This window comes from Aulonocara sp. 'chitande type north' Nkhata Bay, linkage group LG3 (assembly GCF_057382095.1).
Source record: "Aulonocara sp. 'chitande type north' Nkhata Bay isolate Kocher_YH1m ecotype deep benthic linkage group LG3, A_spYH_male_GT1.1, whole genome shotgun sequence".
Lineage (NCBI taxonomy): Eukaryota > Metazoa > Chordata > Actinopteri > Cichliformes > Cichlidae > Aulonocara > Aulonocara sp. 'chitande type north' Nkhata Bay.
This window is the reverse complement of record NC_141346.1, coordinates 63,296,907-63,321,783: the sequence shown is the minus strand read 5'-3', so window position 1 is coordinate 63,321,783 and position 24,877 is coordinate 63,296,907. Positions and strand designations below refer to the sequence as shown.

Genomic DNA, 24,877 nt, shown 5'->3' with positions numbered 1-24,877 from the left:
GTGTTTCATAGTTTCTAACAAGCCTTTTACACTTAAGTTACTGCATTGCTGAAACACCAACATCTGCTTATTGAACAAAACAAAACAACCAAAAGACCACACATCTGATTTTATTTTTATTTTTATAGACTTCCAAAGATTATACCAGATAACTGGCCTCAGAATATAATTGAATAAACATGTTTAAAAACGATAACCTAATCCTGTCTTGACAGGCTGAGCTCTTCAGTATCCACCAACAGCATCGTCATGCTGAGTCAGACGTTTCTGCTCCTGCTGGAAATACTCTTCCTCTTTCCACATTGTACCAAATGTTTTTAAATGTCAGTTTCAATTTAAAATTAAAGATTAAAAAAGTGTAACACATGATGCAAATGTAAACAAAAGCCCCTCTGCAGTATCAAGTCTGCATGGCACAGTGACACACTTTAGGTGATCTCCATCCTTGGGAAAAGTGCTGTCAGCTATTTCCCAGTCCCCTGGCATCTGTGCTGTTCACAGAATCACAATTCCATCGCTGAACTTCCTCTCTGCACCGTCGATTAGAGCTTGGCACGCTCCCTTCATCCTTCTGCTTCTGTTCCAACGCCGCTGAAGAATTAGGGCAGAGCACATCGTACACCCTAGTTGTCTTCCTCAACGTCAACGTTGAATCTCTTTCACTCCTTCTGGTTGTTTGCTGTTCAAAGTCTCCTCTCGACGATCTTCTGGAAGCTCAGTAGCACAGCTCACTGTGGGATGTCTGCTGTGCTGAAGGTGATCTCTACTCCTCTATGATCCTCCTGAAGCCTCTCTCCAGGCCTCAGCTTCCATCTTGTGGATGATCTCCTTCAGTCACTCCTTCTCAGGGCACATCACAACATCTGCAAGTTAAAATATTGACACTCCTCTTTTGCCACACGGCTCTCGCCATGTGTCATCTCCACACAATGAGACATGCACAAGAATGTTGCACATTCTCTCTAAAAAATTCTCCAGGGTTTCTCTTGGAGCAGCTCCACTCCAAACCTGTAACCCTGTGTCAAAGAAACATTAGTCAGTGGTTAAATGTTAAGATTGTTCAACTCCCAGCTCCACCCGGAGCCTGTATCCTTGCCTGTAGACAAAACCCTGTAAGTTAAAACAAACTTCACATTTGCAAACAACTGTAGCTCATAAGAGTAATAAAGTATTCAGCATCACAGAGACAAGTATCATTGCAGGTTTATTCTAAATCATTAAACTCCTGCTTTTGTGCCATAATTTGCTCCAAATCATCGATCATCTCAACTTCATCCCACATTGTAATCAGTGACTTTCCTTAAGTTTGTCGCTCACTTATTTCATCACTATGAGCTCAATAGTGGTCAGATAATGAGCCCGTTTTAACTATTCTATAACCCTGCACATCTGCTCAGTTGTCACTTGTCTGTCTGTGCTGAATCCTTTACAAGCACATTAGAGAAACATTAGCAGTAGCATCCTAGGTCAGGCCTGGGTCACCAGACTCCAGAGGTGCTGTAAAAGGTCATAAAGTTAACACTCTGCTGTAAAAGAAGCAACACTGGCTTCAACACAGTATGTCTCTCACACTGTATTCACATCTCCACTGTAATATTCACATTCCTCAACAACACAGTGTAATTTCATCACCAACATACTGCCTGTCAACACAGTTTCCTTCACACAAAAACTCAGTAATCCTGTGGTAGAAAAACATTATTAAGTTGTGTCCTGCTGTAAATCACATGATCAAATCACATGATTAACCCTCTGCTGTAGAAAAGTAATGTAAATGTTAGCGCTGCGCAGGTGTGTACACACTTTCTCACAGTGACGTCTGCATTGTGAGTAATACAGGATCATGAATAACACACTGCTGGTAAATTCACAGACACACAGAAAAATTACAGCTAAAAGCTTAAATTTGCAGAGTTCACACAGTCATGTGACCCAAAGTTTCCTCCTCTGGTCTCCTCCTGCTCCTGCAACAAAAGACACACACAGAGATACATCCACCCCTTTGTCACATCTGGGTGGGGGTTAACCTTTGCATAGTGGTGTTAAGTCAGTCAACTCTTGTCAGCTTTCAGCAGTCCAGTCAGTTCCCCATTTTTTTTCACTCATTTTTTATTCATTTATTCATTCAGTGCTGATAGTGGAATCTATCGTCGCATTTCGTTTCCACCCTCAGCAATATGACGCCATTTCAAAAAAAGAAAAAGAATTTAGACTGGATCACCGCTGAATCCTTTCAGACAGGGACTCGCTTCCTAATTGTCCCAATAAGTGGCTTTCTCCTGAGCCCATTTTAATTTTGGAGAAACTCACTTTGCAACCGTTCCCGACAACATGTTGTGTAGTTCTTCCTGTTCAAATGTTCAGATGTGCTTTAAATGACAAAGATTTAGCAACAAACTTTCAGTGCACTGTGAAAGTAACACAATAAAAAGGAAAAAAGAAAGAAAGGCCTTGTTAAGTCATGACACGTGTTCTTCATCCCAGGAGGGGAAACCTAACTGGCAGGTTCAACTTTGCAACAAAAGACAAATCATCAGCCAGATTAATCTCAAACATTCATCCACTCAGCCACACACCTCACACCACACAACATAACCCTGTTGTCTCATCACATAACAACTTTCTTCTCATGTAACCAAATGTGTGCCATGTTAAAACTTCTTCACACATCAGAAACTCAACAATCAGCTCACTCATTCAAGACCCCTCATCAGCGTCCTGTTTTCTCCTGTATGATGCAACCATCTGTCCTCCAAAATAATATTCGTCCACTAGTCTATGTATCACTTTCATCTTACTAGTGACTTGGACAAGATGACAAACAGAATCTCATGCTTCATGAGTCAAATTGTTGTCGTGTTGAACAGATTCATGTACTGATCGTCTCCAGAATGTTAGAAGAGCTTCAATGAATCATTAGAAACAACTTACAGCTGCACAGCTGTGTCAAACACATCTGTGTGTCATTGTGGGATTGTTGTGTTTCTACATGTGACACACGTCTAAAACATGCACACAATTTGAACACAAAACAGGGACATTTGTTACCACAGCCAGATGCTGAGAGCCATTTACTTGTAGTCCTGTGTCTATATATATGTACCATTAGATGTTATTGGAATGAAATGATTGTCAGCTTTGATAGTTTCATGTATGTATGACGGTGAAAAAGCCGTCGGCCTCTGGAAGGAAACAGAAGACATTTCAGAGGCTGCAGCAGATTTCTTTGATTTGGGGCCTTTTTCAGCTTTATTGGACAGAGCAGTGAAGATAAGTGACAGCAAAGCAGAGAGAAAGGGGGCGTGGCCCGGGTCAGAATCAAACCAGGCCAGCTGCTCTCCACCTCGTGGCACATGGTCACCTGCTCATCCTAGTGAGCTCCACCAGCAGCCCTTTCACACACTTTACACTGTCAAACACTGTGTGAGGACCTCAGCTAACAACAGGCTACATTTAAGTCTGGACTACATGCTTTTATATTGAGGAGATTTTTCACTGTTTTTATTCCATCAGCAGCTCAACATCATGAGCAGCTTTGACATAAAGACATCAAACTCAAGCTGACTTTAAACTACTTTTAATACAGGGGCTCAAAAACAACAACATCTTTATTATATATCAGGACAGAAAGTCATTTCATCTCAAATGGAAAACAGCTTTATTTGGAATAATCAGCACTATCAACTGGTTTGGGATCTCCACCAGTTTCATGTCTTTACAGCTTCTCCAACAAAGTTCCTGTAAAATCACCATGTTTGTCTTTATGGGTTTGATAGTGATTGATTATTCAGTCCCAATCTGCTGTCATCTAAAGAACAAAATGATGTTTCTATGAGTCAAAAAGCTCCAGATGTTGTCGGCTTCACAAAGAAAACAAAGAACTTAAACACAAAGTGTTTGGAGCCAAAATGTTCCCAAGCTGCTCTTTTTGAAATGGCAGAGGTACAGTGGTGTCTAACAGCACACTGTGGAAGGCAAACATGTTATTGTTGGATGAAACTTCATGAATCCTTTGTAGATTTGAGCTGTTGGAGCCTTTCTTTTCTCTTCATGTGTACAGATGCTGAGGAGGCAGGTGAAGCAGGTGGAGCTGTTGTGATGCTGGCAGAGGGTGTGTCTTAGTAACTCTGTGAGGCAGAACTGGATCCAACATTGTGGATGTGTTGATGTTGGAGCCATTAAGAGTCTCTGGCCACACTGTAGGATTTCCCTTTGATCCACTGTGGGGGCATTTTGGAGTCTGTCAGTGAAACTCTTCATGTTTGTGTTTGACTCCAGTTTATAGAAACAGAGAAATGTGTCATGCTTTTGTTCGGCCTCCACAAATACACACATTTGTTCATTGGTTGGACTTTTTGGAAGGAGACACATTGAAAACCATGTTAATAATATCTTGTTGTTTCCTGTGGATCCAACACAGAGAGTGGACTTCAGACAGAAAGCGTGGAAGAGATTTTAGAGGCCGTGTGTGGCAACAGGAAGTTGTCCCGAGTTCTCTCTGACTGTCTCCTTGGTGCATTTAAACCCCTGTTCCTCCCTGTCCTCATCGTCTGTTGTCTTCGTCTCCGTTATCAGTCATCATAATTTTACCATCTCTGTACAAGTCTGCAAATTTCTTTATTAAATCATAAGATTCTTAAATTCATCAAGTCTCTCTGTGCCTGGGTCCTCGTCACAAAACATGACATCACTGTTTTGTACATTTTAACACAATTTAATCCCAACATTTGTGAAAGAAAAGCAAAACACTATTTTTGAAAAGTCTGTAACAAAACCATCAAATCTGATAAAGGTTATTTAAATGCTGCAAAAGAAGAATGGATTAGAATAAAAGAAATACATATCCTAACCTTAATTACTGGGGGAGAATAAGGAATGATGCTCACAGTGAGTAAAAAGTAAACTGAGTGCATTTTTTGGACAGAGCAACTGTCACGGTCTGCCAGCCAGACCGTGACAGTTGTGCCTGTCACTGCTCCCTGTCTGTTTGCTTACCTGCTTCTTCCTAACCTTGTGCTTCTCCTCACGTTCCTCTCTTTCCTCTCTCCCTCTTTGGACTGACAATCATACACAAATAGATTGTATTCAATTAGATGAAAAATTACATTAATATGAAAAAAATACTATAGGGCTTTGGAGCGTGATGTCACGGGGGTGGGCGTGGAAAGGATTTTGGCCCGATCTGCCATTTTGGGGGTCTAGCGCAAGTGAAAAGGGAGCGAAGGCACACACAACAGCCATGGTTCGTATTTGCTGTGTGGTCAGCTGCAATGTTCGATCACACGACCGGCAAGAGAATAAGCTTGAAAAGGGTTTATCTTTTCATTCTTTCCCAACCTGGAAGCAACATGTATCGATGTTACCAAACGAAGGCGTCCAGCCTGGATAGCAGCTGTGAGACGAGCTGACGTGCAGTTCTCTTCCATCTCCAAATATCTGTTGGTGCTCCAGACATTTTCATTCCGGTAAGTTCTAAATATGTTCATATCACTCTTTATAGCCTATTAGTTTTATTTTCTATGCGCTCTGAGGTCATAGCAAATTAGAACAAACATCCTACTGAGTGATTTTGCAGAACTAACTTCTATTTATAGAGTTGCTAATTATTTGGCATTATTGCAGCAAACCAGCCTATGAAATGGATGAAACACATCATGACTGAGTTCCAGCGCTACACAAGGGACCTGCTTCAAACATACCACCATGCCAATCAGATTACTTCTTCCATGTGAGGGTGAAGAGGTGACCCTCCTGGATAAGATGGTGAAGGTTTGCTGCGTTTTGGTGAACAGTGTGGTAGTAAAACCAGGGAAGAATGAAACCTGCTCCTGTTAAATGTTCTTAAGTCTTGTGCTGTTAAAATTGCTGTATTTTTTCAAAAGATACAGTAAATAAAGTAATGTTAGTAGTGGGTGATATCATGTAAACACTCATGATTTTGTGTAAACATTTTGTCATTTGTAAACTATAAATGACATGGATTCTACATTGGAACTGATGTGATGTTCTATAAGGTGGTTTTAATTTAAAAAAAGAGGCAAAAATTAGTTTGTTTCTTTATTCAACTTTTGAACAGTGGGACTCAGTCAGTAGATATTCAGTAAATGCAAATTATTTACAAGGCAGTGCACTACAGGTGTCAGGGTTCCTGGGTCGGTGACCCAGTGTTTTCAGTTTTGTTCATGTTCAGTTTATTTTGCCACTTCCATGTTCTCACTTCCTGCTTTTCCTGTGTCAGCTCGTCTCGTGTCATTAGCCAGATTATGTTCAGCTGTGTACTCACCGGTCTCTCATTATCATCCTCATCAGCCTGTGTATTTAAGCCCTCTGTTTTCACTCATTCACTGTCGTGTCATTGATGTTGATGTCGTCCCTCCGTCTGTATGTTCAGTTAGTCAGTCAGTCGGTCGGTCGGTCGGTCGGTCAGTCAGCCTTTCAGCCAGCCAGCCAGCCACTCCATCGTTCCTGCTTTGTTAATTCACCCTCCAATAAATCCACTTCATTTCTGCACCGTGAGTCCAGCGTTTGGGTCATCTCTTCCACGCCTCCACACACAACCGCTGACAGAATGACACGACCCGTGCCAAGAAGACACGCTTTTGGCCCAGCGGACTCGGACCTCTACGAGCGGCAGGAGGTAGTGCTCTCCTTGTGGGAGGAAAAGCTCAAGGAGAGACAGCGGCTCTTCGCGGAGCGAGAGCACGTCTTCGAGGGCACTCGCTTGGCTCTGGGCGGGCCTCGGAGACGCCGCGTTCCCCCACCTGCTGCCTCACCTGCACCGGAGCATTTGCCGCGGAGAGTGGACGTTTCACGCCGCGTTTCGGCCGCTCCCTCTCTCGCCACTCCGCTCCTCGCTCACACACCTGCCGCCTCATTCGCTGGACCTCCACCTTCGCCACAGCACAGCGGCTACGCCTCCCACTTCGGCTCAACGGAGGCTACCGCGCCAGAGGCTCAGCTGTTTATCCCGGCCGCTTCCTCTTCCCGGAGAAAGCGGCGCATACACCGCCATAAAATGGACTATTTTCAGCAATTCCCGGTGGTGAGTTCCAGCGACTGTTTTCCACCCTCATTTGACTCTCCACTTCAAATCAATAATAAACCCATCTCTGATTCATGGGACGTTTCCCTCCTAGAGGATGAAGTGGACTGGGAAGATTTTTTCTGCTCTGCTCCCCCAAAGACTGTTCAGTCAAAGACTGTAAATAGTGGTGGCAGAAGGACCAGAATAAATCCCGATAAACCTTCCAGTATCACACACCCAGTCACCGTTTCCACACCCATCATTCAGCCTTTTCCTACCAGCGCAGCGGCCCAGATTCGGCCTTCCTCTTCAGCCGTTTCACCTCCTCAGAGGACTAGGGCCCAGCCTACACCCACACCAGTGCCAGCTCCCAGGAGGAGGGCAGCTGCGACCCAGTCTACCTCCACACCCGCTCCTGTTTCACGGGTGGGGGTGACTGGTGTCCAGCCACCTTCCGTGCCTGTCCCAGCGCCCAGGCTGAGGGCAACCAGAACCCAACTGGACCTCCCTGGGGGCTTGGAAGAGCTAACCGGTCCACCTGCTACTTCACCTCTTCATCCACCTCCTGATCCAGCTTTTCACGCCCTCGCACTATCCCTGGTTAGGCTAGCTGAGGTGTCCCCTGCTCAGGCACCAGCCTTACTAGCCCAAGCCATAATTTTATCTCCGTCACTAGTTTAATCTGTTGCTCAGCCAGTAGCCTCGCCTACCTCTGTTCTTCCTTTAGCATCTCCACTCCAGCCAGTTCCCTCACCTGCTGTTCAGCTTTGAATTCAGTCAGTTCCCTCACCTGCTGTTCAGCTTTGAATTCAGTCAGTTCCCTCACCTGGTGTTCAGCTTTCCCTCCAGTCAGTTCCCTCACCTGCCGTTCAGCTTTCAGTCCCCTCAGTCCAGTCAGCTCAGTCTGCTCCTGTCCCCTCAGTCCAGTCAGCTCAGTAAATGGTAAATGGCCTGCATTTGTATAGCGCTTTTCTAGTCCAAAGGACCCCAAAGCGCTTTACACTACATTCAGTCATTCACCCATTCACACACACATTCACACACTGGCGATAGCAAGCTACATTGTAGCCACAGCTGCCCTGGGGCGCACTGACAGAGGCGAGGCTGCTCCTGTCCCCTCAGTCCAGTCAGCTCGGTCTGCTCCTGTCCAGTCACCTGTAGCTCAGTCTGCTCCTGTCCAGTCAGTCCAGTCTGCTCCTGTCCCCCAGTCGCCCGTCCTCTCCTGTCCCCCAGTCGCCCGTCCTCCAGCCTGTTCAGTTCCCGGACCTACAGCCACAGCACCCAGAGCCAGCTGTGAGCTCTCCTGCTTCTCAGCCAGGGGTTGCCACGTCGCCGCCGTTGCCTTCCGCACGGTCGGCCTCCCGAACTGTGTCCACGTCGCCGCCGTTGCCGTCCGCACGGCCGCCCACCGGAACAGTCTGATCTTGACCGCCGCAGCCGCCCACCCGACCGGCTCAGTGGTCGCTGCTGCCTGCCACGTGGCCGCCCACCTGAACTGTCTCTGTGTGGACTCCGTCCCTCCGTCCTTGGCCCCCTCCGCCCGCCCTGTTCTGGTCTTTTTCTCTTTTGGCCGTCAGGTGCCGGCCGTTGGAGGGGGGGGGGGGTACTGTCAGGGTTCCTGGGTCGGTGACCCAGTGTTTTCAGTTTTGTTCATGTTCAGTTTATTTTGCCACTTCCATGTTCTCACTTCCTGCTTTTCCTGTGTCAGCTCGTCTCGTGTCATTAGCCAGATTATGTTCAGCTGTGTACTCACCGGTCTCTCATTATCATCCTCATCAGCCTGTGTATTTAAGCCCTCTGTTTTCACTCATTCACTGTCGTGTCGTTGATGTTCATGTCGTCCCTCCGTCTGTATGTTCAGTTAGTCAGTCAGTCAGTCAGTCAGTCAGTCTTTCAGCCAGCCAGCCAGCCACTCCATCGTTCCTGCTTTGTTAATTCACCCTCCAAAAAATCCACTTCATTTCTGCACCGTGAGTCCAGCGTTTGGGTCATCTCTTCCACGCCTCCACACACAACCGCTGACAACAGGCATAAATCTAGATAAAACATTATGGGTCATTCCCACAACCCACAGCTTTACTGTGTTCCAGCAAAGTATCCAATAGCAGTGACAACTCCTCCACAGTAGCAGGTGGGATTTTTCTGTTTTGAGGACAGCTCCTTTTACCTGTCACTACAGATGGTCTGTTTATGTTTTGATCAAGAGCCTTTTTTTTGGGCAGCTGAAGAGGAGAAGTCTATCTTATGGCCAACCTCTGGCTGTATCTTGGTCATATTACCCAGCAAAACCCAGTGTGCAGGTTCATCTGTAACAGTCCTTGTGCCACAGATCAACACTGTTGCTTCTACTTTAAACAGAAGAGCAGCGACATGGCTGCAGGTCTCTGCGACTCCGGCCATACAGGTGCAGTGGGCGGCTTCAACCTTCCCTGTGATGCTCAGTGACCCATGGCTGCAATGCTGGTTCATTCAGTCTTAGAGTGCAGGACCTGAAACACACACAAAGTTCATTTAAAGACAAGAACTACGAGCCAAGGCCGACGTAAATATGTTTTATCTACTTTATCATAAATGTAACAAAGTGTTTAGAAAGTTAGCACATACATGTCATTTTTCATTTCTTTATGTATCCATCTATAGAACGCTGCATGTTATAGTGTAAATCTGCCTGTTCTCTGTCAGAAACCTGCCTGCACAAAATGACCCTAAAGCATGTAATGCAAGGATGTCATCACTTTCAAGATGGAGAAAACATAAAGTGAGTGACAATTATGAATCACTTAATATGATAAGGAGATTCTCCAGGTCATTAATCAACGTATAAAACTAAAATAAAATTTATTTTTAGTGACACAGGATACAAACATGGAAGCAAGATGTATAATTAGAATGATTTATAATAAATGTGAATTAATTAGTGCAATTTCTTTAACCATAAAGAATAACTAAATCCTTCAGGACAATGTCACATCAATGCACTGAACTCACTATGTTATCCCTCTAACAGCCTCCACAAGTTCTCACTGTAATTTCCCCTCATGAATGAATTTATGCTGCACTAATGTGAATGTTTGCAGGGAAATCAAACGCATTTCACACGCAGTACTCGAGCTGACTTACCTTTGTTTGAATGACGACTTGTACGCGCTGACTCCACAGACAAGGTACGAAAATATGTCAGGCTACGTCAGTAGCGCTTGGTCTTCAGGGTTTCTACTCCACGGACGTATTTCATACGGGTCCACATTTCCAATGCACGCTATTTTCTGCAAGTACCGCTGCTTCGCCTCTGGACGCAATCGGTCTCTATACAGTTCATTCTCTTTTGAGAGGCTCTTAAGCATCTTTCTTGTAGTTGGTCCAACACAGTGTGTTTGTTTTGATTCGTAGACCCCGAAAATGGTGCTGCGCTCCCACAATGCATTGCGGCGTGACGTCAACTCCAAAGCCCTATTAAGATCACTAACAAAAAGTCCTCTCTCAGTGTACTTTCAACCAAAAGGCAAATAACCCAACCACATAAAAGATATAAATACTGAAACACTGATCCAACATTATTCTTGATTGACGGATCATTTGATTTTACACTTTTACCTGAATGTGGCTCCTTTTTTTGGAAAAAACTTCCTTATATCCATTATGAACCTGGCTGTCTCTCTCTACACACACACACACACGCACACACACACCAGGAGTTATAAGGTTAATGGGCATCCAAATCCAAGATGGCGCCGCGTATGGATGCCCTGGTGCTTCAGTGCGTTACTTCTGTTTTGTTTTTGTGCTAACTTCTGTGTCTGGGCACTCCTCTGGATATTCTTACACCAGAGAAGAGCTTCTTAACTACAGGACTACAACACCTGTGGATTTACTGATAGGTTTGTAGCATAAACCTACTCGCTGGAACGTTAAGGACAATCTGCTACGCAGCAAAAAGCAAGACACAAGGCACCAAAGTTCTCTGGTTTACCCATGCATGAGGGAGACCTGCCTGGAGCCAAGTGTCGTTCCACCACTTGACCACCGTCAGACTCTCAGCCAGGCTCCCCATAGCACTCCTTTTATTGTGGTTACATGAATATGCATAGGGTCATTAACATATGACATCTTACATAGGTATACATGTGAACAAAGAATACTGTGTGTGTGTGTGTGTGTGTGTGTGTGTGTGTGTGTGTGTGTGTGTGTGTGTGTGTGTGTGTGTGTGTGTGAGGTCCAGATGTGACCCTGTGAAGACTCCCCAAAGCTGGTGCCAGGAGTCTAGCGGTCCATCTGAACAAAAGGCTCTTATACTTAAACAGATATACGTGTGTTTGCTATACCATATATCAGCAAGAGAAGATACGGCCTTTCCTAGGAGGTGTGTAATCTATGCCGGAACACTCTGTAGAGGGAGTGAACGCACTCCCCCTTCATGCTACACAGAGCTGTTACAGACCTTCTAGGATGAGACATTCTTTCAACCTACAAATGATTATACACCTCTAAGCATATATGGTTAAATATTTCTTAATACAAATGACAATAACAAAATCTAAACCCATCATCACCACCCTGTATTGTCATTTTTTAAGGCTATACGGCGTATATATATCTTCAGCTCTACACCACTTGTCACCATTTTCAGTGCAGGCTTCATTTCATACACACATATTAGCCTTAGCATCCATGTCACTCTGCTGCAACAGTATGTAATTGGTAAAGGTGTTAGCAATCATTTTATTCACCATCGATCTTACACATGGCAAAATGCAACCTGTAAACAAGCAAAGCAACGCCAATAATGTAAGAATGGGAGTCAAAAACTTTAAGAACATATTCCACCATGGTCCAGATGTCAACCAGGCTATCCAGCCTTGTGACGCATCTCCTCCTGATGTGTGGTCCTCCACATATTTCTGCAGAGCAGTTAAGTTCTGCAGTGCCTCATAGATGTCTCCTCCAGTCGTATATCCATCCGGGATAAACGTACAACACGTCTCTCCAATCAGCTTACACACTCCTCCTTGTGATGCTGTTATCAAGTCCAGGGTCAGCCTGTTCTGCAGTACCATCGTTCTGATGGCCTTTTGCTCCTCCGCTAAGACTGTTCCCAGAGTCTTAGTGAGATTAATGTGTCGCAGTAAGGCATACCGGTTGATCTCCACATGATCCCGCACCTCTGCAACTCCGATGTTTGGGATCAAACTTTGGAAGAATTTAGCTCCTCCATTCCAAATGCGAAATTCTCGTGGCACTCCAGTGTCTACTGTCACTCCAAAGGAGTTAGGTGAGGCTACATTCACCTCACGCTTCCGTCGGTTACTAGGGTGATGTTCAACTCTGTCCATGAAGAAGACATGATCCGATAACTTCACCAAGGCACACAATCCTCCCCATCCCTCAGGGAGTGATAGATAGGCTTTATGTCCACACAGGAAATACCAATCAGCCAAAACTCTTGTTCCTTTACTGCTCGGCACCGTCCGTGCACATCCTGTCCACTTCTGACTCTTTGCTTTTACTGGTATTCTGTAAGCCAGGTTGGACTTGCATTCGGTTCCCCTTAATGTCAAGTTCCCAGCGCACTTCGCACTGGTCACACATTTCATACACCTGCTCTCATTCTCTGGAGGGCAGTAGGTGTATATGTGTCCACATAAACGAAGCGGTAACTCCCCCACTGACAGTGATCCATTGTTCATCACACACAACGGCAGTTGAGCTGCGTTCAGCTTGTTCAGCAATATTATGTCTGGCAGTGGGTCTGACACTTGAGGCCAGGCCAATAAGTCAGTTTGTCCAGAACAATTCACGCCTAGAAGTGGCGACTTACTCCAGGTGATGTTCAGAGGTGTACTATAGTTGGCCTGGGACCAGAGGACTCTGTCGCCAGGATGAGTTGCTAAGCCCAACAGACACCAACTCCTGTCCTTTGGTATGCTGTATGCTGGTATGCAGTCCAGATGTATATGTGGATAACGGCATATGAGCACACACATAGCAGTCCGTCCTATTGTTCAAGTGAGCAGTTGTATTCATAAACTGCCACCAAAAGTTTATAGAATAGCCATGAGGGTATTGGGTGTGGTTTCCTTGGACATACAGGGTCTCCACAGCTGACCATGATGACATCAAAGCCATTACACCCAGCAGGTGTAACAACACTTTACCAGCCATTCTGATGAGTACCTGTGGCTCAGTTGGTTTCTTCACCGGATTGAGACGAAGGGCCCTAGAGGCTTTCCCCCCCTTTGTACCCGGTCTTCCTGCCACTTACTCCGAGCTGGCCTGGATGTGTGTCACCTTTTTGCAATGGCTTTGGTGTATCCAGGTGGGTCGTTCTGCAATCTTCACAGCAGTTGGTGTTGTCAGCAGAGCCTGGTACGGTCCGTCCCACCGTGGCTTCGACCAGCACTTCCTCTTTATGACCTTTATCAGCACCCAGTCCCCTGGCTTCAGACGTTCTTCCTGTACAGAAACAGAATCATCTGGCAGATTATTTGCACTCATGACTTCTTTGCTTTTCAGCATTTTAATCATCCAGTCTGCTAGTGTGTTTTCTTCTTCTGCTTTATCATTATCATTACAGAACACTGGAACTCTAAATGGCCTGCCATATATTATTTCAAAAGGCGTTAGGCCATTATCAGTTGGCGTGATTCTCATATACATTTTCACTAGCTCAATGCAGTCTACCCATGTTCTGCCTGTTTCCTCCATTGTTTTCCTGAGTCTCAGCTTTACTGTGCCATTAGTCCTTTCAACCAGCCCTGCACTTTGTGGGTGATATGAGCAGTGGTTTTTCAGCGTTATCCCCAGATGTTGTGACATTTTCTCAATTACTTCATTCACAAAATGAGGACCATTGTCACTGTAAATAGTCTGGGGAATCCCATGCTCTGGGATCACAGTTTTGCATATCACTTTAGCCACTGAAATAGCATCTGCTTTCTTAGTGGGGACAACTTCTACCCACTTTGAGAACGGGCACACAATTACCAGGCAGTACCTGTAGGTGTTACAGTTAGACAACTCAATGAAATCCATATGGATTACTTCAAATGGGTAGCTGGGTCTGGGAAACCTTCCTCTTTTTGGTCTGAGGTTCCCCTGAGCATTATGTTTACAACATGTTAAACATGCTTTACAAAAATGTTTTGAATAAGCATTGAATCCCATTGTGAAAAACTGCCGTTCGACTGCTGCTACCATTCCAGTTGTCGAAATGTGGCAGAGTCCATGACTCAAAATTGCAGCAGTCCTATATAAGTTTTTAGGCAATATAGGTTTATCACAAAGATAGTAGACATCACCTCGCAGGCTTGCTCCTTTAGTGAGCCACAGCTGCTTCTCAGCTGGAGGTGAGTGTGACTGCATGTCTGCTAACACATCATGTGTGATGGGCATAGTTTGCTCCTGTGACGCCAGAATATGAACCCCATGTGTTCCAAGGGCCGCTTCCTTTGCAATTTTGTCTGCAAAGGCGTTGCCTAGTACAATGGGGTCAGTGCCACGTGTGTGTGCTGCACATTTGCAAACTGCAACTTTACTAGGCAGTAAGACTGCTTTCAACAGGCCCTGCAACAATGTCGCATGCTCCACAGGCTTCCCTGTTGATGTTGTCATGCCTCGTCTTGACCACTGAGCGGCAAAGAAATGAAGTGTAGCATATGCATACTGACTGTCTGTATATATAGTCACTGCCTGCCCTTCAGCTGCTTTACAGGCTTCCGTCAGAGCCACTATCTCAGCTGCTTGGGCCGACATGGAATGTGATAACTGCCCAGCACGGATGACCTGCACGTCATCCACAACAGCAAAGCCCGTTTTAGTCTTTCCCTCTGCTGTTTTAAAACTGGAACCATCAACAAACCAAACCTTGCCCTCAGTGAGTGGTATGTCCATTAAATCACTTCTAGGTTTACACTGTGTTTCCACATGCTCACTACACACATGTGGTGTACCCTCCTCCTCTGTGGGCAACAATGTAGAGGGATTCAAAGTTGTACACCGCTTAATAGTTATGTGTGGCTGGGAGAGCAACAGTGACATTAAAGACAAGTGTCTTGCAGGTGACAAGAATGTCATTTTAGTCTGCAGCAATAAAACATCAACTTCATGTGGAACCAGCAGGGTCAAAGGGTGAAACAAAACAATTTCACCAGAACACTTAACGGCTTCAGCGGCTGCACACACAGATCGCACACAGTGACGTAAGGCACAAGCCACTGGATCCAGCCTCTTAGAATAATAAGCTACTGGCTTCATTTCACCTCCACATTTTTGTGCTAACATGGATGTCATAAAATGTCCTTTACAGTCAACAGTTTGAACAAAAGGCTTGTTATAATCTGGAAGCCCTAGAACCGATGCTCCTGTCAGCATCTGTTTCAGCATGCACAGAGCTTGCTCCCCCTCAGGGGTCCAACTTAAACTTTATGACATAGCTAAAGGTTTACTGTACATCATATCTAATAATGGCTGTGCAATTTCAGAGTAATGGGGCATCCACGATCGACAGAAATTTAGCAACCCTAGGAATTGCATCAGGTGTTTCTTTGTCACTGGCCTAGGTGCTGCCAAGATAGCTGTTTTCCTCTCTGGGTGTATGCTTTTCCCTGCTGCACTAAGCAGATGTCCTAAAAATTTCACTTCTGTCTTTACCCACTGTAGCTTTGAAAGTGAGGCCTTGTTACCTGTCTCAGCTAAGTGAGTCAGCAATGCCAATGATATGTCTTTGCAGTTCTTCTCTGAATTGGATGCTATTAAAATGTCATCGACATATACCAACATCTGTGAATGTGATGGAATCACAAAACCAGACAGACAATTTGTAATATTCTGTGTGAAAATTGTAGGACTATCACAAAAACCTTGCGGCAATCTGGTGTATGTGTATTTTTTGCCTTGGTACGTGAAACCAAACCAGCCTTGTGAATTCTCATGTACTGGTATGGAAAAGAAAGCATTACTTAAATCTACCACAGTGAAATGTGTCATGTCTGGTTTAAGCTGATTTAATAAGGTGTGGGGGTCGGGGACGCATGGAGCGATACTCTCCACTGCCTGATTTACAGCTCTTAAATCTTGAATCATGCGCCACGACTGTGAATCAGCCTTTCTAACTGGGAAGATGGGTGTGTTACATACTGCTTGTGGAGCTTCAACCAGTATCCCTGCTTTAATCATATCCTCTATTACTGGTTTAATGCCTTCCACTGCATCAGGCTTCAAGGGATATTGTTTCACTCTTGGCCTAAAAGACGTTTTGGGCTTTATTACTACTGGACTCGCTGTTGTTATTAACCCCACATCAGTCTTCCCAGTAGACCAGAGCTTCTCTGGGACCTGTTTAAGCTCCGGGTGATCTTTGACATCTACAACATATCATTCTGCTGTGTCATTCTCACTCCCCTGTAAATGTGTTTGTGGTGTAGTATGTGTCACCCATCCCAGCTTTTTACGAAAGATGCTGTGCTGCATGTCTGTCTCCCAACCCCCTCCAGCTTGCTGCCACATTCCAACACTCTCCCCCTGTCTCACCAAAGATGCTAAGTCTGTCCACTCAGCTGTGCCACTCTTTGTCAGTGAAATGTGTGGTGTTTGCCCTGTAAAAAGTTGTTGTGCAGCTTCAGAAAGGATCACACTACATCCAGCCATGTTTTCACCATCAGTATATATTGCTTTTATGGTGATTCTCTGTGGCCCTAATTTCAGCACTTTATGTGTGTAGGCCTCATCAGGCCCAGGCATGGTCTTAAATCTCAGTGTGACATGCAAGTCTTCTGGTGGCTGTATGTCATGGCTAGTTGTCAACATTTCCTCAGCTGCAGCTAACAGTTTACAGTTTATTTGATCAGGTCTGGAGGCCGACAGGTCAAGTGTCCAGTAATAATGCAAATCCCCACTGTCCTGATGAACCATTGTCTCAGCAGTTTCACCTTTTCCTGCAGCTATCATCCCAACGGATGTTGGAATTATTGAAATTCCAAGTTTCATCATCATATCTCTTCCCAAAAGGTTCACCGGACAAGTTGGGCATATTACAACTGAACTCTGAACTGCCTCTCCTGTGGTAGGATCTCTAATCCACACTGGTTTAGAGATTCTATGCTGATTTAACTGACCATTTGCAGACTTCACATAAATTATGCCATTTGAAGGATCAACTCCTGACACATGATCTTTTAAAACAGTTTTATCTGCACCTGAATCACACAGAAATTGAACAGTTTTGCCTTGCACAGTTAAGGTGCGAACTGGTGTTACTTCTTTCCCTGACAAATTTAACAATACTTCAGTCAAATCTAGAGTTTGAAACACAGGCTGTTGTAAATTCTGGCAAAGTAAGGGATCATTTGTACATGTATGTGTGTTAGCAGTGTCAACAGGTGCTAGTCATTTATTATAATAAGGGTTTCTTGGATCAGGGCGTTTATACTCTTCAGGCATGCGATCAGGACACTCCCTTGCGTGATGGCCCGTTTCCCTACATTCATAACATTTATCAAATCTCTTGTCCCGTTTCTCTTTAGGGCCCCAATTTCCTCTACTTCTCTCACCTCCGCCTCTATTTCTTCCCCGTCTGAACTGTCCCTGGAAAAAGATTTCATCCGCTAAGAAAGCAGCGGCCTCAGAGTTTTGTGACTTCTTTTTTTTTATTTTTAATGACTTCCTGTGCATGGCGGGCCCAGTTCATGCATTCAACGGACCCGTCAGTGTTATGACTAACATTTTGTTTTCTGATGAAATCAGCAATGGGTGAATGAAAGCCATTCATCAAAGCATGTTTTAACTGCTGCTGATATGGGCTGGCCTTCTCTGCACTCTCTTCAAGGCCGCTATGTTCTTTGAAAACTTCCTCTAATCTTGCCCTGAACTCATGAACATCTTCTCCTGCCTTCTGAATGCATTGGGCAATTTTGTTGTAATCTACAGAAGCTTTAAAAGTATTTCTAAGACGCTCATAAACCCCATCAACTTGGCCTCTTAAATTTGCATGGCCATAGGGTAGGACAGTATTACCATCCCTCCCTGTGTAGGTGCCTCGCACCCGAGCCCAGTTATATGTGAGACACTTCTTAAAGGTGGCTTCTGTTTCCTGACCGTTTAAACGGTACGAGGAACAGAGTTGCTTGTGTCGGGTGATAAATTCATCAACATTAGTCAACGGGTTTCCTAAATCTTTACATGCCTCTGCACATTCAGATTCAGTCCATGGCCTGTAAACACAAATAACACGGCTTCGGTCATCCTCAACACCAAAATGGGGATTTGCGACCTCCACCATGGGAAAGGTATCATGGAAAGGGGAGGCAGGCATAGCAGATGCACTCGCCTCATGGCTTTTAGATTTGGATCTAGTGTTATAAGGGCTTAAATATTGTGCTGCGGCATCCCCAAACTCCCGCCGTACTCTATCCTCCTCCTCTCTCTCTCTCTTCTCCTGCTCCTGCTTTTCTTCCTCCTCTCTGGCCTCTCTCTCTCTCTCTAATGCTGCTCTACGCTGTTGGTCCTTTAAAGTCAGCACCACTGAAGTAGACCGCACCGTCTCATCTTCAGGTTTCACAGCTAATGCCTGCAAAGCTGCTCTCTTCGCATTCACTGCCTCCTGTCTTTTCTGCGCCTGCTCTAACCACAATTTAGCGGACGCCAGTTATAACTCTCGCTCCTGTTTCAATTTCCCTGTCGCACAAGCTGCTTTCACTGTCAACTGGTCTACTAACATTTGACATTGTCCTACAACCAATTTACCTTCAAAATCATATTTCTTGCGCCAATGTCCTAAATACTTTGTGCTACCGGGAGCAAATTTCACCATAAACTTCTCATCGCCCTCTGGCACACTCTTGGTTGCTTGGGAACCCATAATAACAACAACAGCCGCTGACGTCACAGACCACGTGCTCTGCTCTGCACGCACTCACACAACAACAACAACAACGACGACGACAACAACGACAACAACACAAAATAGGCCTACTGTCTCAACGCAGTCTCACACAGGGCTGCGCGCTCTGCCGCACACAGTGGCAAAGACTTACATAGCAGTGATCACGCGCTTTATCGCACACAGTGATAAAGACTTTCAACGCAACCTCACACAGTGGACGCGTGCTTTGCTGCACACAGCGGCAAAGAATAGTCGCACACAGTGATAAAGACTTTACAACTCAGCCTCACACAGTGGCTAAGATTTTTCACATACCTACTTGGTGTTGCTTATTGCGAGTAGCATCAGTCCCGAATCCCGGCAATCGCCATCCATCGAGGAGAAAAACAGACGGCTAATCCACCGGCCCGATGACGAATTCTCACGCCTCGGGACTTTGTTGCAGGACCTCTATAAGTCCTGGCTGACGTCAGTCTTTCGGTGTGTCTCTTTTCCCCTCGTTGAACGTCGACTCTAGGGATCCGGCTCTCGAAGGACCAATTAATGATAGGTTTGTAGCATAAACCTACTCGCTGGAACGTTAAGGACAATCTGCTACGCAGCAAAAAGCAAGACACAAGGCACCAAAGTTCTCTGGTTTACCCATGCATGAGGGAGACCTGCCTGGAGCCAAGTGTCGTTCCACCACTTGACCACCGTCAGACTCTCAGCCAGGCTCCCCATAGCACTCCTTTTATTGTGGTTACATGAATATGCATAGGGTCATTAACATATGACATCTTACATAGGTATACATGTGAACAAAGAATACTGTGTGTGTGTGTGTGTGTGTGTGTGTGTGCGTGCGTGCGTGTGTGTGTGTGTGTGTGTGTGTGTGTGTGTGTGTGTGAGGTCCAGATGTGACCCTGTGAAGACTCCCCAAAGCTGGTGCCAGGAGTCTAGCGGTCCATCTGAACAAAAGGCTCTTATACTTAAACAGATATACGTGTGTTTGCTATACCATATATCAGCAAGAGAAGATAAGGCCTTTCCTAGGAGGTGTGTAATCTATGCCGGAACACTCTGTAGAGGGAGTGAACGCACTCCCCCTTCATGCTACACAGAGCTGTTACAGACCTTCTAGGATGAGACATTCTTTCAACCTACAAATGATTATACACCTCTAAGCATATATGGTTAAATATTTCTTAATACAAATGACAATAACAAAATCTAAACCCATCATTTACTTCCAATATTTGTCGCATCTGCGGCAGATTTACTGCAGACTCTGATCAGGAAAGTGAGACGCCGAAAGAGAGGAAAGCGAGCCGGCGCACTCGTGCGTCTGAGGAGACGCAGACTGCGAACTGCTCTTCCTGGGATCTTCCTTTCCAATGTACGCTCACTCAGGAATAAGATAGACGAGCTGGCCCTGATGAGAAGCATGAACAGAGACTTTGCCTCCTCCTGTGTCTTATGTTTTACGGAGTCATGGCTCTGAGGACATCCCGGACTGGGCGCTCAAGCTGGAGGGCTTCGCGCGGACCGGCAGGCCTCTCTCTCTGGTAAGACCAAAGGTGGAGGTGTCTGCTTCTACATCAATAGTGGCTGGTGCACAGATGTAACAGTGATTGCTCAGCACTGCTCTTCCTCTCTGGAATACTTTTTTATTTACTGCAAACCGTTTTATTCTCCGCGGGAGTTTGCTTCATTCATCCTGGCCGCTGTTTACATCCCGCCAGATGCAGATGCGCAGGCAGCTCAGTGCGCACTCGCGGAGCAGATACTGCACATGGAGCGGACATTCCCGGACTCTCTCAATATTGCTCTTGGGGACTTTAACAAAGCCAATCTGAGCCATGAGCTTCCCAAATACAAGCAGTATATTAAATGCCCGACCAGAGAGGAGAGGACATTAGACCACTGTTACGGCACGATCAGCGGGGCCTATCGCACGGTGCCCCGCGCTTCACTCGGACTTTCTGACCACGTCATGATCCACCTGATCCCCGCGTACAGACAGAGGCTGAAGCTCTCCAAACCTGTCGTGAGGACTAAAAAACTGTGGAGCAACGAGGCTGTGGAGGAGCTTCGCACGTGTTTGGAGTCTACAGACTGGGACACAATGAAGGCTGCTTCTAACAGCTTGGACGAGTTTACGGACACTGTCACCTCCTATATCCACTTCTGTGAGGACAGCATTGTGCCATCACGCACCAGGGTGAGTTATAACAATGACAAACCCTGGTTTACTCCTAAACTCAAAAAGCTGTGGCTGGAAAAGAGAAAGGCGTTCAGAAGCGGAGACAGGGACTGCTACAGAGAGGCCAAGTACAGGTTCACTAAAGAAGTGGACATTGCTAAACATCAGCACTCTGAGAAGATGCAGCAGCAGATCTCAGAGAATGACTCGGCCTCTGTGTGGAAAGGTTTTAGGAATATCACCAACTACAAGCCTAAAACCCCCCACTCCACTGATGACTTGCTCTTGGCCAACACCCTCAACGACTTACTGCCGTTTTGACGAGCCATCAGGCAGCCTTCACACCTCCAACGGCCCCAACAATAGAGGCACTTTGGACATTCATTCCCCCACCTCTCCCCCCTCCATAGAGCCATCACCACATTCAAACACTTCACCTACAACACCCCCCTCCTCACCCCACACAAAAGAGGATTTCACACCACTTCGTCCCACCACAACTCTTCATATTCATGAAGCAGGTGTGAGGAAGCAGTTTAAGAGTCTGAATGCTCGAAAAGCTCCCGGCCCAGACGGTGTGTCTCCTGCCACCCTCAGACACTGTGCAAACGAGCTGGCCCCAGTGTTTTCTGGCATTTTTAACTCCTCACTGCAGGCATGTCATGTGCCTGCCTGCTTCAAGTCCTCTATCATAATCCCTGTCCCCAAGAAACCTAGGATCACTGGACTAAATGACTACAGACCTCTGACATTTGTGGTCATGAAGTCATTTGAGCGCCTAGTTCTCTCCCATCTCAAGACCCTCACGGCCCCCCTCCTGGACCCCCTGCAGTTTGCATACAGAGCCAAGAGGTCTGTAGATGACGCCATCAACATGGCCCTACACTTCATCCTGCAGCATCTGGACTCCCCAGGAACCTACGCCAGGATCCTGTTTGTGGACTTCAGCTCTGCCTTCAACACCATCCTTCCAGACCATCTCCGAGGCAAGCTTTCCCAGATGAATGTGCCTGATCCCATCTGCCGGTGGATCACTGACTTCCTGTCGGACAGGAAGCAGCATGTGAGGCTGGGAAAGAATGTCTCGGACTCCCGGACCATCAGCACCGGCTCCCCTCAGGGCTGTGTTCTTTCTCCTCTGCTCTTCTCCCTGTACACCAACTGCTGCACCTCCACCCACCAGTCTGTCAAGCTAATCAAGTTTGCAGATGACACCACCGTTATTGGACTCATCTCGGACGGGGATGAGTCTGGTTACAGGAGGGAGGTTGAACGTCTGGTGTCCTGGTGCAGCCACAACAACCTGGTGCTGAATGCCCAGAAGACAGTGGAGATTATTGTGGACTTCAGGAAGCACACAGCTCCACTCCCCCCCATCATCCTGTCTGACACCCCCATCACCTCTGTGGACTCATTCCGCTTCCTGGGTACCACCATCACCCAGGACCTGAAGTGGGAGCCCACAATCACCTCCGTCATTAAGAAAGCCCAGCAGAGGATGTACTTCCTGAGGCAGCTGAAGAAATTCAACCTGCCAACACGGACGATGATGCAATTCTACACTGCAATCATCGAGTCCATCCTCACCTCCTCCATCACTGTGTGGTACACTCCAGGACACTGGGGCGTGCAGCTCGGATCTCAGCTGACCCTTCTCACCCTGGACACAGTCTGTTTGACCTGCTCCCCTCAGGCAGGAGGCTCCGGTCCATTCGCACCAGAACCTCTCGCCATAAGAACAGTTTCTTCCCCTCTGCTGTTGGACACATGAACAATAACCGTATGACTGTTCCCACCACTAACACATGACCCTACGCTGTGTTCACTGCATCATTCCATGTTTGCACTAATCACCACCTGCACTCATGTATATATCTTTCTACGTAGCACTTTTAATTCTTATTCTTATTTTTATTTTCATGTCTATTTAAGCGTAATTTATGACAGTATGTTTGCACTGAAGCACCGCAGCAATTTCCTAATGTTGTAAACCTGCTCAACATTTGGCAATAAAACCCTTTCTGATTCTGATTCTGATCTAGTCAGTTAGCTAGTAAGTATCCATTTCAAACAGGACAGTGGTAACAACAGCAGGCTACGGACAATTTTAAGTTTTAGCTTTTAAATAGGCTGTATGCATTTCAATGGGAGCAACAGGACGGTCAAATCTCGCTGATTTTACTACAGAGCAGGACGGATTGTAGGGTAGCAAACATCGTCAGAAAACACATTTTCAACACTGCAGGTTACCTGGTGTAATGTTTTTCAGCTAAAAAGAAACATGGTCTGACTCCTACCTAACTATATAAAGAGTAACTGAAGGTTAAATGTATGGAACGCCAGGACTGCCATAATGAATTAATTAAATACACCATTAAATAATTAATTAAATATGTCAATAATTAATTAAAATTGGAATTAATTAATTAAATAAATAGTTATGACACATGTAATTAATTAAATATTGACACATTTAATTAATTATTGACACGTTTAATTAATTATTTAATGATATATTTATTTATTTCATTTTGGCAGTCCTGGCGCCTGGCTCTCATTTTGAAATAATTTTATCTGTCAGCCTCACCCATCAAACTCAGGGGGCGGAATTGATTTGCTTGATTTGCCGGCAACAGAACGCTTACACAAACAAACCCGGGATACTGAGTGAAGCAATGTTACTTGACAAATAGCAAATCATAGCTCTATACATAGAAACAGAATAATGTGTACAATGTGCAAGAAAAGGTAAACACATATGGGACAAATGGAGAGCATTGCCACTGAAAACTTATCCCAACTACATGTGCTGCTGACCTTTGACCTTTTCTTTAGGTGCACAGAGGCCAGAGGAGTCTGTGGAAACATCCAGAACTGAGGCAGTGCTACAGATGTCTTCAAATAAAGTGGTGTATTATCCATGGATGCGTTCCATTCCTGTTTAGACCTGCTCGCTGTCAATGGGCTTCATTCCATTTCAGACTGCCGGTGGTCGGCTGGAATCTAAACTCAACATGGCTCCTGTGTTAGAAGAGCCTCTGATTTTAAAATATGCACATTGAATAGTTTCTTTCCAGCACTATGGAGCTACCAGCCCAGTATATGTAGCCCACAGTAGATGGAGTTTTCAAGCTGGACTGACAAACATCAGGACTCATGTGATCCCTACATGTGGACCTTTCACAGATGGATCCAAGTGCAGATTCAACTCTGCATTACATTTGACTTCAGCTGTTACACACTTTCATTTTCTAGCTGTGTCACTTCCTGCTTTTTGGATCAGATAGTTTATCCATGTCCACAAATGTTTGGCTGCATATTTTTATCATCTATATTTTCCAGTCTTCATGCAGCCGATATTTCATGTGAACTCCAATCTGCCACCTGCCATCACGTTTTCAGGGTTAGTTCAGTGTTGGACATGTAGGACAAACAGCAGCACATGTTCTCTAAATGTTTGCAGTCATTTTTAAATGACGCTGATACTACATGAGACATTTTTCACATTTATTGTCTTTGAACAGAGAATAATAAAGCCATCAAACATATACAGGCTTCTGCAAATACAAACTTCTGTGGTGCATTTGATGACCTGCAGAGGAGAACAAGTCGGGCTTTTCAGCCCTAACACAACCTCTTTGTTCTCAATACTACAAAACCTTAAAAGGCTGATATGCAAGTTTGCATGAATCACCAACACAGTTGTGTTTGTTTCTAGTATAGTTATAAATAAGGTGATCAAATATCTGCTGACTGATTAGATCCAGTATCTATTACAGATGAACTGGATATC

General features: G+C 45.4%; 1 protein-coding gene and 1 pseudogene across 1 annotated transcript; both read right to left on the bottom strand.

Annotated features, from left to right (window-relative positions):
* Window positions 1–11,664: 11,664 nt before the first annotated feature.
* On the bottom strand, window positions 11,665–13,183 carry LOC147336527 (uncharacterized). Its single transcript, XM_086285470.1, has one exon. The coding sequence runs from the start codon at window positions 13,003–13,005 to the stop codon at window positions 11,665–11,667; it is 1,341 nt and encodes a 446-aa protein (XP_086141596.1). The 5' UTR covers window positions 13,006–13,183.
* A 4,182-nt stretch (window positions 13,184–17,365) lies between these two features.
* LOC147336526 (uncharacterized) lies at window positions 17,366–18,875 on the bottom strand (annotated as a pseudogene).
* Between the last annotated feature and the right edge of the window lie 6,002 nt (window positions 18,876–24,877).

Bases quoted from the DNA above. Each gene is read 5' to 3' on its own strand.
- LOC147336527 (XM_086285470.1), bottom strand. From the start codon at position 13,005: ATGTGTGTGCTCATATGCCGTTATCCACATATACATCTGGACTGCATA.